This window comes from Salvelinus sp. IW2-2015, linkage group LG9 (assembly GCF_002910315.2).
Source record: "Salvelinus sp. IW2-2015 linkage group LG9, ASM291031v2, whole genome shotgun sequence".
Taxonomy (NCBI): Eukaryota; Metazoa; Chordata; class Actinopteri; order Salmoniformes; family Salmonidae; genus Salvelinus; species Salvelinus sp. IW2-2015.
The window spans coordinates 29,517,036-29,537,313 of record NC_036849.1 but is presented as its reverse complement, the minus strand read 5'-3'; the positions used below and the strand labels follow the sequence as shown (position 1 = coordinate 29,537,313).

At 41.2% G+C, this 20,278-nt stretch overlaps 1 protein-coding gene across 1 annotated transcript; it reads left to right on the top strand.

Annotated features, from left to right (window-relative positions):
• Positions 1 to 15,818: 15,818 nt before the first annotated feature.
• LOC139028219 (piggyBac transposable element-derived protein 4-like) lies at positions 15,819 to 17,735 on the top strand. The gene is made up of 2 exons (XM_070445065.1): positions 15,819 to 15,941; positions 16,520 to 17,735. Exons 1-2 carry the CDS (start codon positions 15,898 to 15,900, stop codon positions 17,733 to 17,735), a joined length of 1,260 nt encoding a protein of 419 aa, XP_070301166.1. The 5' UTR covers positions 15,819 to 15,897.
• The last annotated feature ends 2,543 nt before the right edge of the window (positions 17,736 to 20,278 follow it).

Below are 20,278 nucleotides of genomic sequence, written 5' to 3'. Positions count from 1 at the left end.
ATACATGAAGCATCAATGTGCATGTTTCTGTTCCTGGACCCTGACATGGCTGCACACATTTGCCTGAGAAGGGTATTCTTCCACACATCCATAAGTGGTTGAGCGTGTGTGAAGTGTCTTATGCACTAACAATACCTGAAGAAATCTATCAAACTTTGTCACCGAGGTGATATGTTTGCGTATGTAAAGTCTTGGTAGACCATTTGATAAGAGCTAAATGTCGAATGATTTCCCTTTAGTTTGTTCCACACTTTCACATCCCCTCAGGGAATCCACTTCTGGCTCATCTGTAATTGCTCACGGTAATTGCGTACTGTGGCTGTAAGCATAGCTGATTATACCCTCAGTTGATCCTGCTCTGGCAGGAAAAGGTCTCTCAGGCTGAGGACACTACCCACAAAAGTCTGTAGGAGCATGAAATTTGATTAGCACTTTCTGAATGTGATTATGTCGCATTATATTAGCAATGGTAGCGGGACTTCTGGTACATGGTGTCTAAGCCTGTTACAGACAATGATGGTAACCCCAGTTAATTACAACAGTCTGTTTTAGTCAGGTGTGCAAAAGGTTGTAGTCATTTCATAATTATGTTAATTATTTAAGGGTCCTTTCTTTTCTTTCAGGGGACTGGGGGAGATTTTGTGTTATTGGCAGGGCATTTATAAGAGAGGAATATGAGTGAAATTGAGTGGTGGAACGGGGGATCAAGCCGTTGCCTCTAGGGGCATATGTGGTCCAGGGGTGGCAGCACTACCACTAGACCAGCCCCCGGTACTTAGGGTCATTTCTTATGTGGTTGCTGTGTTTCTGGATTTTGTAGCTCCATGCGATATACAAGTGAAGCTGTCCTTATATTGATGGTTTTTGCTTAGATCGATGGAGGCTTTTTTCCCGGCCTGTGCTTGATTATCGAACAGCATCTTCACACACTTTTATGCCTAATTGACCAAATCCTGTTGCATACGACTTAGTGCACATATTGCCTGGTTTGGAGCTGCTGAGAGTTGGGCTTCCCCCAAGAAAACACTTTCCTCCCCAGCAGTTATAAAAGAACTAGCAATTCCCGTTGGGAGATTTTCCCTGTCACTCTGAATCTGCCCCTGGGTGATGCTTCCACTTCATACACCTGTCTGATGCTGTAGAGTCACTATTTCCGCTCACTCATCTCTCTCTCTCTCTCTCTCTCCCCCTTCGCCCCCTCTCTCTCACTCTCTCAGCAGAGCAGAGGGAAGTATCTCCGCACAACCTTTTCTGTGTAATGCACGGAAGTGATGGCATCAGCTCACCTCAGTAATATTTACATTTACATTTAAGTCATTTAGCAGACGCTCTTATCCAGAGCGACTTACAAATTGGTGCATTCACCTTATGATATCCAGTGGAACAACCACTTTACAATAGTGCATCTAACTCTTTTAAGGGGGGGGGGGGGGCAGTTGTCTACTTAGGTCTCCCCATTAAAGTTCTAGTTACAGAGTATTATAGGCCTGCGCTAAAAAGCGATGTAAGGGATTTTTGAGGGAACCTGTGTGGGATTTTTTAATCGTGTGGAACGCTGCAGTTGTTTACGTCAAGTTGTTTTGGCGCCAATCTGAAGCTCTGCCAAGGAACTCTGTTGTGTTTAAACAACATGCTGAATTAAAAATCAACCAATTTGTTTTATTAGTCAGTAAAGACAGGACTTGTTTATATCTCAGCTCAGCATTCACTACACTTGAACTGCCTTGCACCTAGCAGAGAGACATATCAACATTAGTACACTACTAAGAATGAAGCAATGTATTGGGCAGGTATTCTTATGTGGACAGTGTAACTTAGCCAGGTTTAGTCCCAAAAACCAAGATCTGGACTCCAATCAACAACAAGGGGCTAGCCACCTGTGCATTTGAAATCATAATCCCTTTCCTTGATGACAGGCATTATGTTGTCATGGGAACATTAGCCTTTTGATCTTTGCCTTGCTTCCTCGTGTTGCTACACCAGCTGAGGCTTTGTCAGCGGCTGTTCATTATGTGAGCATCACGGCCGAGGGCTGTGTTGGTGTTAATGGATGTTTAGTTCCCGCTCCCGTCCCACCTGCCTCGTCTAACTTCACAGCTTGAGCATCACTCAGTGGAGGATCGTTTTGGAACATTCAGTATCTCTCTCATTTCAGTCACTCAGCTACTCCGCTGAAATATGCAGTAGGACATTTGCGTCAATGTGAAAATCAGCCTGTGCTTCTAAGATGTTTATTTGTCTGCTTGGGCGACATATTTTTCCATTTCAGTCTATTGACAGCTCTTTGGTACATTTTAATCATATGGCTGGCCCTCTGTTCTCTTTAAACATAGAGCATGGTGTGTGGGGAATATTCACACTGAAACCTGTAAGCCATGATAGCTTTGACACACAATTTCCTAACGTTCTTTCCATTAGTGCATATAAGAGCGTTCTCACCTGTTCGGAGTCTGTCAAGAGCTTTTTTCATTACACACTATGCACAGTCACATAACACTTGTGCTCAAAAACACTCTGTACTCTCTCTCTCTTTCTCTCTCAATTCAATTCAAAGGACATGGGAAACATATGTTTACATTGCCAAAGCAGTTGTTTTTTCTTGTGTTAKTTTTTGATTTTGTTTATATTTTTTCTTCACTTTATTTTGTTTAGTAAATATTTTATTAACTCTACTTCTTGAACTGCATTGTTGGTTGAGGGCTTGTGAGTAAGGTCTGTACAGTGGCTTGCGAAAGTATTCACGCCCCTTGGCATTTTTCCTATTTTGTTGCCCTACAACCTGTAATTAAAATAGATTTTTTGGGGGGGTTTGTATCATTTCATTTACACAACATGCCTACCACTTTGAAGATGCAAAATGTTTTTCATTGTGAAACAAACAAGAAATTCGACAAAAAAACTATTTACCCCCCAAGGTCAATACTTTGTAGATCCACCTTTTGCAGCAATTACAGCTGCAAGTCTCTTGGTGTATGTCTCTATAACTTTGGCACATCTAGCCACTGGGATTTTTGCCCATTCTTCAAGGCAAAACTGCTCCAGCTCCTTCAAGTTGGATGGGTTCCTCTGATATACAGCAATCTTTAAGTCATACCACAGATTCTCAATTGGACTGATGTCTGGGCTTTGACTAGGCCATTCCAAGACATTTAAATGTTTCCCCTTTAACCACTCGAGAGTTGCTTTAGCAGTATTTGTCATTGTCCTGCTGGAAGGTGAACCTCTGTCCCAGTCTCAGATCTCTGGAAGACTGAAACAGAATTCCCTCAAGAATTCCCCTGTATTTAGCTCCATCCATAATTTCTTGAATTCTGACCAGTTTCCCAGTCCCCACCGATGAAAAACATCCCCGCATCTTGATGCTTCCACCACCATGCTTCACTGTGGGGATGTTATTCTCGGGGTGATGAGAGGTGTTGGGTTTGCGTCAGACATAGCATTTTCCTTGATGACCAAAAAGCTACATTTCTGTCTCATCTGACCAGATTACCTTCTTCCATATGTTTGGGGAGTCTCCCACATTCCTTTTGGCGAACACCAAACATGTTTGCTTYTTTTTTTCTAGAAGTAATGGCTTTTTTTCTGTCCACTCTTCCATAAAGCCCAGCTCTGTGGAGTGTACAGCTGAAAGTGGTCCTATGGACAGATAATCCAATCTCCGCTGTGGAGCTTTGAAGCTCCTTCAGGGTTATCTTTGGTCTCTTTGTTGCCTCTCTGATGAATGCCCTCCTTGCCTGGTCTGTGAGTTTTGGTGCGCAGCCCTCTCTTTGCAGGTGTGTTGTGGTGCCATATTCTGTCCATTTTTTAATAATGGATTTAATGGTGCTCTGTGGGATGTTCAAAGTTTCTGAGATTTTTTAATATCCCAACCCTGATCTGTACTTCACAACTTTGTCCCTGACCTGTTTGGAGAGCTCCTTGGTCTTCATGGTGCCCCTTGCTTAGTGGTGTTGCAGACTCTGGGTCCTTTCAGAAGAGGTGTATATATACTGAGATCATGTAACGATCATGTGACACTTAGATTGCACACAGGTGGACTTTATTTAACAATTTATGTGAGCACTTCCTTCTGAAGGTAAATGGTTGCACCAGATCTTATTTAGGGGCTTAATAGCAAAGGGGGTGAATACATATGCACACACCACTTTTCCATGTTTTTTTWATTTTTTATATTTCACTTCACCAATTTGGACTATTTTGTGTATGTCCATTACATGAAATCCAAATAAAAATATATTTAAATTACAGGTTGTAATGCAACAAAATAGGAAAAACACCAAGGGGGATGAATTATTTTGCAAGGCACTGTACCTGTTGTATTCGGCGCATGTGACAAATACAATTTGAATTGATTTGAAATAGATAARAATAGATAATAACAAATGTGAAATAAACCATTTAAAAAATGTACAGTAAACATTACACTCACAAAAGTTCCAAACAAATAAAGTAATTTGTCTATATACATATACATCTCACTCTCTCTCTCTCGCTCTCTCTCTTTCTCTCTGTCTCTATTTCTCTTTCTCTCTGTCTCTCTCTATATATCTCTCTCTCTGTCTCTCTCTCTCGCTTGCTCTCTGTCTCTGTCTCTCTCTCTTTCTTTCTCTCTCTCTCTCTTTCTCTCTCTCAATTTCAATTTAAGGGCTTTATTGGCATTGGAAACATATGTTTACATTGCCAAAGCAAGTGAAATAGATAATAAACAATGCAAAATGAACAGTAAACATTACATTCATAAAAGTTCCAAAATAATAAAGACATTTCAAATGTCATATTATGTCTATATACAGTGTTGTAATAATGTGCAAATAGTTAAAGTACAAAACGGAAAATAAATTAACACAAATATAGGTTGTATTCACAATGGTGTTTGTTCTTCACTGGTTGCCCTTTTCTTGTGGCAACAGGTCACAAATCTTGCTGCTGTGATGATGGCACACTAGTATTCCACCCAAAAGATATGGGAGTTTATCAAAATTTCATTTGTTTTCCAATTCTTTGTGGTTCTGCGTAATCTGAGAGAAATATGTTTTTCTAATATGGTCATACATTTGGCAAGAGGTTAAGAAGTGCAGCTCAGTTTCCACTTTATTTTGTGGGAAGTGTGCAAATAGCCTGTCTTCTCTTGAGAGCCATGTCTGCCTACGGTGGCCTTTCTCAATGGCAAGGCTATGTTCACTGTCTGTACATAGTCAAAGATTTCCTTAATTTTGGGTCAGTCACAGCGGTCAGATATTCTGCCACTGTGTACTCTCTCTTTAAGACCAAATAGCATTCTAGTTTGCTCTGTTTTTTTGTAAATTCTTTCCAATGTGTCAAGTAATTATCTTTTTGTTTTCTCATGATTTGGTTAGGTCTAATTCTGTTGCTGTCCTGGGGCTCTGTGGGGTCTGTTTATGTTTGTGAACAGAGCCCCAGGACCAGCTTGCTTAGGGGACTCTTCTCCAGGTTCATCTCTCTGTAGGCGATGGCCTTGTTATGGAAGGTTTGGGAATCGCTTCCTTTTAGATGGTTGTAGAATTTAACCGCTCTMTTCTGGATTTTGATTTAAAAAGAATGTTTACAAAAAAGTATTTAACCAGGCAAGTCAGTTAAGAACAAATTCTTATTTACAATGACAGCCTAGGAACAGTGAGTTAACTGCCTTGTTCAGGGGCAGAACGACAGATCTTTACCTTGTCAGCTCGGGGATTCAATCTAACAACCTTTTGGTTACTGGCCCAACACTCTAACCACTAGGCTACCTGCCYCCCCAATAACTTCTTGGTTGGTGAGCGGACCCCAGACCTCACAACCATGAATGGCAATGGGTTCTATAACTGATTCAAGTACTTTTAGCCAGATCCTAATTGGGATGTTGAATTTTATGTTCCTTTTGATGGCATAGAAGGCCCTTCTTGCCTTGTCTCTCAGAAATCGTTCACAGCTTTGTGGAAGTTACCTGTGGTGCTGATGTTTAGGCAGAGGTAAGTATAGTATTTTGTGTGTTCTAGGGAAACGGTGTCTAGATGGAATTTGCATTTGTGGGCCTGGGAACTGTACCTTTTTTGGAACACCATTATTTTTGTCTTACTGAGATTTATTGTTAGGGCCCAGGTCTGACAGAATCTGTGCAGAATATCTCAGTGCTGCTGTAGGCCCTCCCTGGTTGGTGTCACGTCTGTCGTTAGAATGAGACCAAGGCGCAGCGTGGTATACGTACATTCTCTTTTAATGAATGAACACCGAACAAACCAACAAAATGAACAAACGCAACGTGAAGCTATACACAATAGTGCTGACAGGCAACTACACATAGTCAAGATCCCACCAACACAAATAAGGAAAATGACTACCTAAATATGATCCCCAATCAGAGACAACGATAAACAGCTGCCTCTGATTGGGAACCATATCAGGCCACCATAGAAATACAAAAACACCTAGATGACCCACCCAAGTCAATCTCACGCCCCAACCGACACAGAAAAAAACWGCTTACTATGGTCAGGGCGTGACAGTTGGGGACATAAGCACCAGATCATCAGCAAACAAGTAAGGTGAGTCCGGGTGCTGCAGACAGTTCTAGTGCCCTCACCAATTCGTTGATATATAGGGTGGGGCTTAAGCTGCATCCCTGTCTCACCCCCCAGCCCTGTGGAAGAAATGTGTGTTTTTTGCCAATTTTAACCGCACCCTTGTTGTTTGTGTGCATGTATTTTATAATGTCTTATGTTTCCCCCATTACCACTTTCCATCAATTTAAATAGCAGGCCCTCATGCCAAATTGAGTCGAAAGCTTTTTTGAAATCAACAAATCATGAGAAGACTTTGCCTTTGATTTGTTTGTCTTATGGTAATTTGGTAAAAAGRCAATTTGACATTTGCTCAGTACATTGTTTTCACTGAGGAAATGTACGAGTCTGCCGTTAATGATAATGCAGAGGAATTTCCCAAGGTTGCTGTTGACGCGTATCCCATGGTAGTTATTGGGGTCAAATTTGTCTCCACTTTTGTGGATTGGGGTTATCAGTCCTTGGTTCCAAATATTGGGGAATATGTCAGAGCTGATGATGATAATAAAGAGTTTTTTGTATAGCCAATTGGAATTTGTGGTCTGTATATTTTATAATTTAATTTAAGATACCATCAATCCTACAGTCTTTCTTGTGTTGGAGGGTTTGTATTTTGTCCTGTAGTTCAGTCAATGTAATTGGAGAATCCAGTGTCTTCTGTTAGTTTTTAATAGTTGATACCAAGATTTGTATTTGATCATGGATATGTTTTTACTGTTTGTTCCTTGTTATCGAGTCAAAAAGATTGGAGAAGTGGTTTATCCATACATCATTTTGGATAGATAACTCTTCGTGTTGTTGTTTGTTTAGAGTTTTCCAATTTTCCAAGAAGTGGTTAGATTTTCTCTCTCTGTCTCTCTCTGTCTCTCTCTCTCAATTCAATTCAATTCAAAGGGCTTTATTGACACGGGAAACATATGTTTATATTGCCAATGCAAGTGAAATTGATAATTTCACTTTTGTTTATTATCTATCAAAATGAACAGTAAATATTACACTCAAAGTTTCAAAGGAATAGACACATTCAAATGTCATATTATGACTATGTACTATGTTCTGCTGTGATGGCACACTGTGTTATTTCACCCAATACATATGGGCGTTTATCAAAATTTGATTTGTTTTGGAATGCTTTGTGGGTCTGTGTAATCTGAGGYKAATYTGTGTCTCTAATATGGTCATACATTTGGCAGGAGGTTAGGAAGTGCAGTGTGCACATAGCTTGTTTTCTCTTGAGAGCCAGGTCTGCCTACGGCGGCCTTTCTCAATAGCAAGGCCATGCTCACTGTGTCTGAACATAGTCAAAGATTTCCTAACATTTGGGTCAGTCACAATCGTCAGGTATTCTGCCACTGTGTATTCTTAGTTTAGGGCCAAATATCATTCCAGTTTGCTCAGTTTTTTTMGTAAATTCTTTCCAAAGTGTCAAGTAAATATCTTTTAGGTTTTTCATGATTTGGTTGGGTCTAATCGAGATGCTGTTCCTGTCCTGAGGCTCTGTGGGGTCTGTTTATGTTTGTGAACAGAGCCCCAGGACTAGCTTGTTTAGGGGACTCTTCTCTAGGTCTCTCTCTCTCTGTCTCTCTCTCTCTCTCACACACACACACACGCACACACACACACACTCTCACACACACACACAAAGCTCTGAACTCTTTGGTCTTTTTAAGCAACTTGCTCACTCTAAGGGAATTCTGAGTGCTCTGAGGTGATTTCTTCCCTATCACTATTTGACTGAAACAAACAGAATCATCTCCCTAAGGATTCAACTCCTCCAGCTGTATCTGATTTACAGGGGAAAAGGGCAACTTTGGTTCACTTACTTCTGCCAGTTCTCTTGTGAAGTTATGTTTACTCTCAAGGGATTTGAGAATAACTCCTTGAGAATAACTGGTTGAATAAATTGAATAAAATAATCTAGTATGAATAACAGGCACAGTCAGGTCTCCTGAAAAATGTCCCTCTTCAGTGAACCAGGAAGAACCTACCGGGGCTGTACTTGTCACGTTCTGACCCTAGTTCTTGTGTTATTTCTTTGTTTTAGTTGGTCAGGACGTGAGTTGGGTGGGTTATCTATGTTTTGTGTTTCTATGTTGGGTTTCTCGTTTGGCCTGATATGGGTCTCAATCAGAGGCAGGTGTTAGTCATTGTCTCTGATTGGGAACCATATTTAGGTAGCCTGTTTTCTGTTGTGTTTTGTGGGTGGTTATTTCCTGTTTGGTGTTTTTGTGTTTCACCTTTCGGGACTGTTCGTGTGTCGGTTTATTGTTTTGTTTCAGTGTTCAGTTTTATTATTAAAACATTATGGACACATACCACGCTGCATCTTGGTCCTCTTCTTCTCCTCCAGATGATGAACGTTACAGTACTTCCGAACATTAGAAAAAGTTTTTCGTTTTTTTCTCTGTGTCAAAATGCGCATTGGCTAATTAAAATCATTGACATAGTTGTGAGTGAACAAACGCTATATGTTAGCTGTTCCCATCAGATAGCCTGACAGGCTTAGACCTGTGCTAACCTGCACAGCTGGCCGTGATTATATTGGGTTCAAATTCCGTATCAGCCAATTAAAATCATTGACGGCATTGGACTTGATGCAACATTACATGAAAGCTTCCTTAAAAGAAGTCCAACAGCATGCTCGGATAACCAAAGCAACTAGATCACGGGTGTATGACTGACGTTTGTTATTGGCTGATGCCAATGTTCCCAAGTATGGCCCGAATAGGTTTCATGTTATTGAGACAGAATGCTGGCACTTCAAAAAACATAGCCAGTATGTTGTTGTGATTTCCTGGAGTTGCCACYAAGTGAAACAGTAACAAATGTTGACGTCTGCAAATTTTTTGAATAGCCCAAATTAACGGGCGTCTCCACAGCCTGCTACTTCGCTAATGAAGGTCCTGCCTGTGAATGGCGTGCTTAAGCATAATTGAAAGGGGCTTCTCTCCCCTTGCTGTCTCGTGAAATGAATATTAATTAATAAGCTTATATGGCGGGAGGAACAAGGGGGGGATCAGCGCATTAGACAAAACAGTGTAAAGCTAAGCTATACCACAAGCCACTGAGGGTTATAATTGCTCTGCAGTTGATTTTACTAATAGCCGCCATAGGAACGCAATCTGTACTGAACATACTGACGCAGAGAAGCATCAGATGTCATGGGGCATAACGCTCCTCTACACCGGGGCTGTGAGAGAAGGCGTGTGGGGACTGGGGAAAATCAATGGGGTTGCTTGAGGCTGACTTGACTTCACAGCACCATCGCCGCTTTAAACACACAAGGCCCATGCCTTGCCATCTTCCCAGCCTGCTACACACTACAGACTGCACACAWCACACTCCTGTCACGGCCAATTTAGCTTCAAGGAAATGCTAGATGATTTTATCTCCTAATTGTGATACCGAAGTGTTTCTGTGATGCTCCCCAGTTTATCCATTATCCTTAAATCCCCTCAAGGGTAAAGGGGACGTCTTGTTGCTATGGCTGAGTGAATCTCTGTCTAGTCTGATGTAAACGTTGATGTAAACTCAAGCATACATTTGACGAATGAAGAGCAAAACCTATATGTGATTTGCTCAGTTGGAAATCCTGTGTTTATTTAGGCGTGCAGGGCTGCACTTTGTGAGCTTTTCATCTGCCCAAGTGTTGTGATATCTATTCATATTCACTTGCACAGCAGCTCAACATTCGTCAAATACAATAKATAAAAGACTATGAGAACAAACCAGAATATGTAAAACCCCCATGCGGACCATAGTCCAGAATTGCAAATTAATCGATGGAAAAGTTTCTCATTGACATTCATCAAAGGAAATGTAATACCGGGAGGGAAAAGCTTTGGTTTTATTCTGTGAAACACAGTTTAGAGATGAGACTGGTGGGCACATGGTTCTATCAAATTAGAGGCGGACCTGGTCTCCATATAGTTCAGACGGAAATCAGCAGGAGACGCGAAATTGGACAGGCTGGGCAGTTCAAAGTGTGAGGAGGCCAAGGTACTGCCATTGAGCAAGCTATTACGTCAGAGGCTATTATAGCTAGTAAATGTGACAGGCTAGAGATGGTGAGAGGAGATGGTGAGAGGAGCTATTCACATGGCTCTAACACATCTGGACAAGAGGAAGACCTATGTGAGAATGCTGTCCATTGCCTACAGTTCAGCATTCAACACTATTGTTCCTTCCAAGCTCGACACCAAGCTCAGAGCCCTGGGTCTGGACACTACCCTCTGCAACTGGATCCTGGACTTCCTGATGGACAGACCACAGGCTSTGAGGATTGGCAACAACACCTCCTCCACACTGACTCTTAACACAGGGGCCCCCCAGGGGTGTGTCCTCTGCCCTGTACTACCTTTTCGCCCATGACTGTGTGGCTTTGCACGACACCAACTCCATCATCAAGTTTGCTGATGACACCACAGTTGTAGGCTTGATAACCAACAAAGATGAGTCAGCCAACAAAGATGAGTCAACTATTGTAAAGTAGACTGTGTCTGTAAAATGTGTATAAGATGTATAAATTTAAGGTAAAAGCAGAAGTGTTTATTAGTTTACTCCAATTGGGGGATCGGTGGTAGGGTTTGCGGGGAATAATAATAAAGGTATKTTCTTTTAAAAAGTATGTATGTCTATATAGGTATGTGTATGTATATATATGTATATGTATGCATGCGTGTATGGATATATATATTTACCCAAAATATATGGGGGATTGGAAATGATGCAGACAATTACAAGTAAATTCAGTAAAATACTACTTGAGTTAAAGTCTAAAAGTATTTGGTTTTAAATATACTTAAGTATCAAAAGTAAAAGTACAAATCATTTCAAATTCCTTAAATTAACCAAACCAGACAGCAACATTTTCTTGTTTCATTTTATTTACGGATAGCTAGGGGCACACTCCAACACTCAGACGTCATTTACAAATTAAGCATTTGTGTTTAGTGAGTCCGCCAGATAAGAGGCAGTGGTGATGACCAGGGATGTTCTCTTGATAAGTGTGTGGATTGGACCATTTTCCTGTCCTGTTAAGCATTCAAAATGTAACGAGTACTTTTGGGTGTCAGGGAWATTGTATGGAGTAAAAAGTACATCATTTTATTCAGGAATGTAGTGAAGTAAAAGTAAAACTTGTAAAAAATATAAATAATAAAGTAAAGTACAGATACCCCAYAAAACGACTTAAGTTGTACTTTCTAGTATTTTTACTTGAGTACTTTACAGCGCCGTGCATACCATGTGTATCCTGTACATACGACTAATAAAACTTGAAACTTGAGAGTGGGAGAGGGGGAGAGACAAGCAGTACGGAAGCAAACAAAAGTGACCAGACTGGGAAGACAGTTTAAATATGAGTTTGTGAGGAAAGGAGGATATGCTACCGGAAAATTGTAAATTGTCATGAACATTTTGCTGCTGAGAATTTGAGACCAAAATACCTTATCYTTTGGTATTTTCTCTCTTTTATTTTGTAATGGATTGAAAGACGTGGATGTTCTACTGGTAAAGGGATTACTGCTGTAGCTTGTGGCTAAATGGTGATACTATGAGAGTGAATCCATGAATCATTCATTCCTGCTCTATCCTTGATAAAATACACAGATTTCTAAAATATCTGTTTTTCCCAGATGTGTAGGCTATACATTATTCATGATTTATTTTCCCAGGAGAATTGTCAGATTTCTCTCATTCTCATCTCTTCACAATGAGGGAAAGGATTTCTTCCCAAGGACCTTTCTATTTCAAAGGAAGCTGACATTGAGGACCCCGCAAATGATTACTTACAGTATTATCAGTGTTGTAATGGCCACTTGATGGCCTGAGTTAGCTGATATTAACTCAAGGAGAGACATTGCAGTCATTTCCTTGAAAAAGGCACATATGGGGTGCTATGTCAGCAGATCAATAGCAATGTTAGACTGATGTAGACAGCTGTAATATATACGTTTTATGCAGTTGAGTTTGATGATAAACGTGCTAAAGACAGACAGTCCATTAGAAAGCCCCCCCCCCCCCCCCCCCCGCCGAAGAATAATGAGGACTTAGGCTCAATGTTTAAAAGGTGAATACTGTACGTGATTAAGTTAGTTTAAAGGTTTAAGGCAAGGGTTAGCTAACATGAAGTAGTTGCAAAGTAGCTAAAAGATATTAAGCAGTTGAGTTAATAATTAGCTCAAATGCTAAAGTTGTCTGTGATAAATCGAACATGCAACTTTTAGGTTGCTAGCTGTTCGTGTCATATGCCCACCCATCCAACCATCCTACTTTTACTTTTGTCTTAAGTAACCTTCTCTCTTAATAAGAAACCATGCCAAACGTAACAAATCATACTAATTTGAGTATCGCAGATTTACATTTACTATGTTACGTCTAGTCTATGAGACCAGGCTGAGTAGGTAGTAGGTTAGTAGTACCATACAGTGTACCCTACCATTGAATACGTTCAGTCAAGTCCTTAATTAAGGGTGTCATTTTTTGTGTACTTGTCTCTTTCACAAGTCCTTCTCTTGTCACTTTGTCAACTTGAGTGAACCGGCTCAGCSACACAAAAAAGGTCAGAGCTCCGTTTCATCTGCGGACTGTCTCTTTCTCTCATTTTCTTTTGCTCACTTGCTTCCTCCCTCTCCACAATTGCACCATRGAGGCTTGTTGGTCTGGATAGCGGGCAGAGAGCATCAAACCGTATCAGTGACTCGCCTCAGTGACTCCTCTCCAAAGACTGTGCAGGGATAAGAAGGGCTGTTGTGTAATTACTGGTGTCCCCTGACTTTTTTCAAGGTCAGATATGCTGTAGTGTAGTGAGTCGGGTCCTTTACCAACACATTAATGGCGGGTTCATGTGCTAGTCAGAAGTAGGAAACTTGGAAATGTGTGACTTTCTAACTGGTTGTAGTTATACACGTGTCATGTTCAACCAGTTAGCAAGTCGGAAATGTCTGAGTTTCCTAGATCAGGCTAGCATGTGAATGAGGCATAATGACGCATTTAGCTCCCAATCTTCAGCCCAAGATTAAAGTCCAGGCAGACCAGTGGAGGGTGGTGGTTTAAGGTAACTTTTATGCAAAGCATCATGTCTCTTTATTTKTTTTTTCTATAACTTGGCCATTGTTTTACCACAGCCCTTTTCTTATAGGGGTCACGAGTAGTTTTTTAAATATTTATATATACGATTCTTTGATTAGTTTTGAAAGATATTAGCATGCATGCTTACATCATCATGGATTTATTCATCTTACTTTGTGGAAAATGGCTGATCGTTTCATGTTGTAAATCACACACAGGACAACCACTCTCTTGGATGGATTGATTAAATATTGCAAAATGTAAGGGGGGAGGAAGAGGGACCCCCTCCTTATTTGAACTCGTCCGGCATTTTTGCAGAACGTGATTGGTCAATAGCCTAAGCAACAGGTTCTGTTTTCCGTGTCTTCTGCACATTTTCAAAATAACTATTCTGAGGAGCTTGGTAGTGTCATAATGGATAAAACAAGAAGAGTGGTGTGGAGAAATTAAGAGGGAAATGGCAACGGTCTCTCGAGGCAGATGCTGCCAAGTGAAACAACATAACAGACATGGTCTGTAGGCCTAGGCTGGCTGCTTCCAAATCAGTCAGTCCGGAGATGATGTTCCTGTGGCAGGGTGGCGTACAACAGTGCCAAGGAGGACAGGTATAGCAGCATACATGGAACAATAAATACAGTTGAAGTTGGAAGTTTACACACTTYGGTTGAAGTCATTAAAACTTGTTTTTCAACCACTCCACAATTTTCTTGTTAAAAAACGATAGTTTTGGCAAGTCGGTTAGGACATCTACTTTGTGCATGACACAAGTAATTTTTCCAACAATTGTTTACAGACAGATTATTTCACTTATAATTCACTATATCACAATTCCAGTGGGTCAGAAGTTTACATACACTAAGTTGACTGTGCCTTTAAACAGATTGGAAAATTCCAGAAAATGATGTCATGGCTTTAGAAGCTTCTGATAGGCAAATTGACATAATTTGAGTCAATTGGAGGTGTACCTGTGGATGTATTTCAAGGCCTACCTTCAAACTCAGTGCCTCTTTGCTTGACATCATGGGAAAATCTAAAGAAATCAGCCAAGACCTCAGAAAAAACATTGTAGACGTCCACGAGTCTGGTTCATCCTTGGGAGCAATTTCCAAACGCCTGAAGGTACCACGCTCATCTGTACAACCTATAGTACGCAAGTATAAACACCATGGGACCACGCAGGAAGGAGACACGTTCTGTCTCCTAGAGATTAATGTACTTTGGTGTGAAAAGTGCAAATCAATCCCAGAACAACATCAAAGGACCTTTTTAACTTCTCTGTGCTACGGGTCCCGGTAGCGGGATTAAATTCGACAACATACGGTGAGCGCCATAAATAGTCATATTAAACATTCCTGAAAATACAAGTGTCTCACATGGTTCAAAAGCCTAGAATCTTGCTAATTCAACTGCGTTGTCAGATTTAAAAAAGGATTTACTGCGAAAGAATACGATGCGATTATCTYAGGACAGAGCCCCATACCAAAATACTATTTCAACCAGCACAGGCGTAACAAAATCACAGAATGCAATAAAATAAATTGTTTACCTTTGACAATTTTCCTCTGTTTGCAATCCCAAGGCTCATTGTTACACAATGAATGTCTTTTGTTCGGTTAAATCCATTTTTATAGCCTAACACAAAACATTTTGTGAACCCCTGGTGTTGTGAATTCCGTGTCATTCAATTTTCGACTAAACATTCGACGCAAATACACAGACTAAACGTGACTTTATCCAGTCATGTTTGGTTTCATTGCAATCAACTGTTTGTTTATACCACAACCAAACTTGATGGGTCATTTCGCGGGAAGTATTGACCGAAAGAAACCGATTGAAAGACAACAAGTAATGACCTCATTGTGCACCAATTATATGACCGCTGTTTCGTTAATTGACTATTTTTACCCAATGACCACTGATCGTCTTGAAATCTAGCTGGGTAGATAGCCAATGAGCAGAGGTAAACGGCAATATGTAATGTTTCTGTGTTGGAAGACCAACCCATGTAGTAAACTCCGGCGTAAAGATGGTCATTGAAGATCATACTTCAATACTGGAAGGAGCCAAGCTTGTTACGCACAGCACTATTTCGGTAACGCGCATCTTCAGCTGTTTATATATCGAACATCATGGCGAATAAGTCAGGGAAAGCTAAATCTAAGACTAGATATACGACTGTAGACAAAATTATAGAGGAAATTGATCGTGAAAGTGAGACAGATCTGCTTTTGGAGAGTACTCAGTTAGCGACCATAGCTATGATTCCAAAATGGAGGCATATTTTTTGAACGGAGAGGACATTGTTTTGGACTGGTAAGTTCTTCTCATGCTAATGCTGTTTGAAATTAATAATATAAAATATTATTTGTGATTGTTTTTACATTTTATTTGCAATATATAAAAATGTAATGAAATGTGTAAAGTACACATTGGCTATAAATTGTGGGTGGGGGTATGTTTGTATGTATGTGAATGACCCATAGCCTATGTTTGTGTGTGTGTGTGTATATATATATATATATATATATATATATATATATATATATATATATATATATATATATATATATATATATATATATATATATATATATATATATATATATATATATATAATGGAGTAGAATGTAACAGCAAACCCACACATCTCAAAACAGCGACCATGCTTCCTCCACTCAGTCTACATATTATGGATTAGAGGGAGCATGGTCGAGGTGTCTGCCGCTCCACCCCACCCCCACATGAAATAGCCTATTTGAGGCAGGCCCACAACAATGGCCAAAGTGAAATGGAACAGCATTTATGTTCCCTGTACTCTATATCTGTTTATTATACCTGTTGATACAGGGCTCATATGTGAAACTATTCTAACTGAACATTTTCTTTCACAGTGACACTGACTCCGACTGGGAGCCCCCAGTGCCAGCGTGTCCATCCCCCTCTGAAGCTGCTTCATCCAGCTGGACCCCTGCTGTCTCTGGCTCAACACCTCCCGGGCCATCTAGAGGTGTGAAGGCACTGACAAAGAAGCGGAGGAGGGGAAGTGTGCCATCCGCTAACAGAGGGACAGAAGGGCGTTGGCACACTGTCCTAGAAGATGATGTGGAGCCACCCCAACCAACTTTTAGGCCGAAAAGGAAGCCAGGACCTCAGGTGAACTCGACCACAATTTACAGCCCCCTTCAGCTTTTTCAGRTGTTTTTCACACAATCCGTTGTAGATTCGCTCGTGTCTAACACGAATACGTATGGGGAGAAGAAGCAAGCAGGCAAAAAGGTAGCATGGAAGCCCATATCCATGTCAGACTTTTTCTGCTACRTTTCACTGGTCATCTACATGGGGCTGGTAAAGCTGAAAACCCTGAGGGACTACTGGAAAAAGTCATCTCTCTACCAACTGCCTTTCCCCATGACTGTTATGTCCTGCAAAAGGTTTCTGGTTCTTTCACAGGCGCTTCATATCAGTGACCCAAAGGTTGATGAAGCGAATGACAAGAAGAGAGGCACAGCAACGTTTGATAGACTGTGCAAAATCAAACCTCTCTACCACAGCATTGTTGAGGCCTGCAAGACCTACTTTCAGCCAGCCCAGAACGTGTCAATAGATGAGAGGATGGTGGCCTCAAAGGCCAGAATTTGCCTCAAACAATATATGAGAAACAAACCAACCAAGTGGGGTTACAAGCTGTTTGTGTTGGCTGATTCTGTGTGTGCCTACACATGCAATTCTTTAGTCTATGAGGGGAAGAACAGTTTTGCTACCGGTAAGGGACTTAGCTATGACTCTGTAATGGAGTTATTGGATTGTCAACTGCTAGGGAAGGGCTTCAAACTGTTTGTGGATAACTTCTACACAAGCCCTACCCTGTTTGCAGACCTTAGGAAGTGGGAAGTGTGGGCTTGTGGCACCATTCGTACCAACAGGGTGGGCTTTCCGAAGGTGAACGACATGCCTGAGCGGGGGACCATGCGATGGATCCGTGAAGATGGCCTGCTGTTTGTAAAGTGGATGGATACCAGAGAGGTGGTGATGTGCACACCAATCCACAAGTCCTTCAGTGGGGATCATGTTCATGTTGTACAGGTTTGTGTGAAGGACGGTTTGTGACGGGCATGGACCCACCAAAAATGTCCCCATTCCAACTGCAGTAAAGGACTACAACAAGAGCATGGGAGGTGTGGACCATACAGATGCGCTGATAGGCTATTACAATGTTCTCCATAAGACGATGAAATGGTACAAGACCTTCTATCATTTCATTGGCATTGCTGTGGTGAATGCATTCATCCTACACAAGGAAATGCTAAGAGTGTGGAAAGCCCTTCCTCTCACAGAAAGCCTTCAGAGAGGCAGCTCATCAAGAGCTTGCTGGCTACAGCACCCCTGCACCACGCTCTGTCCCTTCTGCTCCTGCACAAGTGTTTATCTGCCAAATTTTATTTGTGCAGGCATGGATGTGCCTAAGGGCCAAAAGGGCACAGCATGGAGGCGTCGCTGTGTTTGCAAGATGAAGTCCCCATCACCTGTACCACATGCTTGGTGACCCTCTGCTTTACAGCAGAAAGAGACTGCTATAGGCATTGGCATCAGCAGCACAGCAGTTAGATCCTTCCTGTTTTGGCCCTGTCCGGGGGTCTCATCGGATGGGGCCACAGTGGTCTCCTGACCCCTCCTGTCTCTGCCTGCCAGTATTTATGCTGCAGTAGTTTGTGTCGGGGGCTAGGGTCAGTTTGTTTATATCTGGAGTACTTCTCCTGTGTTTATCCGGTGTCCTGTTGTATTTAAGTATGCTCTCTCTTTCTCTCCTTCTTTCTCTCGGAGGACCTGAGCCCTAGGACCATGCGTCAGGACTCCATGGATGATGACTCCTTGCTGTCCCCAGTCCACCCGGCCTTGCTGCTGTTCCAGTTTCAACTGTTCTGCCTGCGGCTTATGGAACCTAAACTGTTCATATTTACTCTTGAGGTGCTGTCCTGTTGTACCCTCTACAACCACTGTGATTATTAGTGTCTGACCCTGCTGGTCATTCTATGACGTTTGAAAATCTGTTCTGTTATAATCTCCACCCGGCCAGCCAGAAGAGGACTGGCCACCACTCATAGCCTGGTTCCTCTCTAGGTTTCTTCCTAGGTTTTGGCGCTTTCTAGGGAGTTTTTCCTAGCCACCGTGCTTCTACACCTGCATTGCTTGCTGTTTGGGGTTTAAGCTGGGTTTCTTACAGCACTTTGAGATATTAGCTGATGTACGAAGGCTATATTAAATTGATTTGATTGATAGAGGACTGAGGGTCTTCCAAAATTTGAAAGTGTGTAATAGTTACCCATGTTATTTTGTAAATGTATATATTTTTTTTTTCATATTTTTTTTTCAATATTTTTTTCTCCATTTTTGGGGGGGTGTGTTTTAGAATACCATTTTGGTATTTTGTATAGTTATTTGTTTCAAAATGTATACCTTCACCAATTTGGCCACTTGGTACATTTGGCTACTTGTGTGAGGACACCTGGGTGACTTCATGATAAATGTCATGTAGCACACTCATTTTGGAAGTTATCATTCTGAAACTTTTCACAAATACTGTTGGCCCTCTTATGTTTTCACTGAAATTGTCCCATATTTCATCTGAATGTTTGTTTTATCTTGTTCATTTAAAGATTATGATACAACAATTAAAAGAAGAAACGTATGTTTTTTTCATTGTACTATTCTAAACCAGATCTATTGTGTTATATTCTCCTACATTCAATTCACATTTACACAAACTTCGAGTGTTTTCTTTCAAATGGTACCAAGAATATGCATATCTTGCTTCTGGGCCTGAGCTAGAGGCAGTTAGATTTGGTATGTCTTCAGGTGGAATTTGAAAGAAGGGGGGGTTAGCTGTAAGAGTTAAGATTGCAAGAGGAAACTGGTACAAAAAGTATCTATCCACAGTAAAACAAGTCCTATATTGACATAACCTGAAAGGCCGCTCAGCAAGGAAGAAGCCACTTGCTTCAAAACCTGCACATAAAAACCAGACTACGGTTTGCAACTGAACATGGATTAAAAGATCGTACTTTTTGGAGAATTGCTCTGGTCATGAACAAAAATAGAACTGTTTGGCCATAATGACCATGTTTGTTGGAGGAAAAAGGGGGAGCTTGCAAGCCGAAGAACACCATCCAACTGTGAAGCATGGGGGTGAGCAACTCATGTTGTTGGGGGGTTGCTTTTGCTCGGAGGGACTGGTGCACGTCAAAAATAGATGGCATCATGAGGAGGAAATATGAGTGGATATATTGAAGCAACATCTCAAGACATCAGTCAGGAAGCTTAAGCTTGGTCGAAAGGTCTTCCAAATGGACAATGACCACAAGCATACTTCAAAAGTTGTGGAAAATGCTTAAGGAAACAAAGTCAAATGTATTGGAGTGGCCATCACAAAGCCCTACCTCATATCCCATAGAAAATTGTGGGCAGAACTGAAAGGAGTGTGACGACAGGAGGCCTACAAACCTGACTCAGTTACACCAGCTCTGTCAGGAGGAATGGGCCAAAATTCACCCAATTTATTGTGGGAAGCTTGTGGAAGGCTACCCGAAACATTTGAACCGCAAGTTAAACAAGTTAAGGCAATGCTACCAAATACTAATTGAAGTGTATGTATA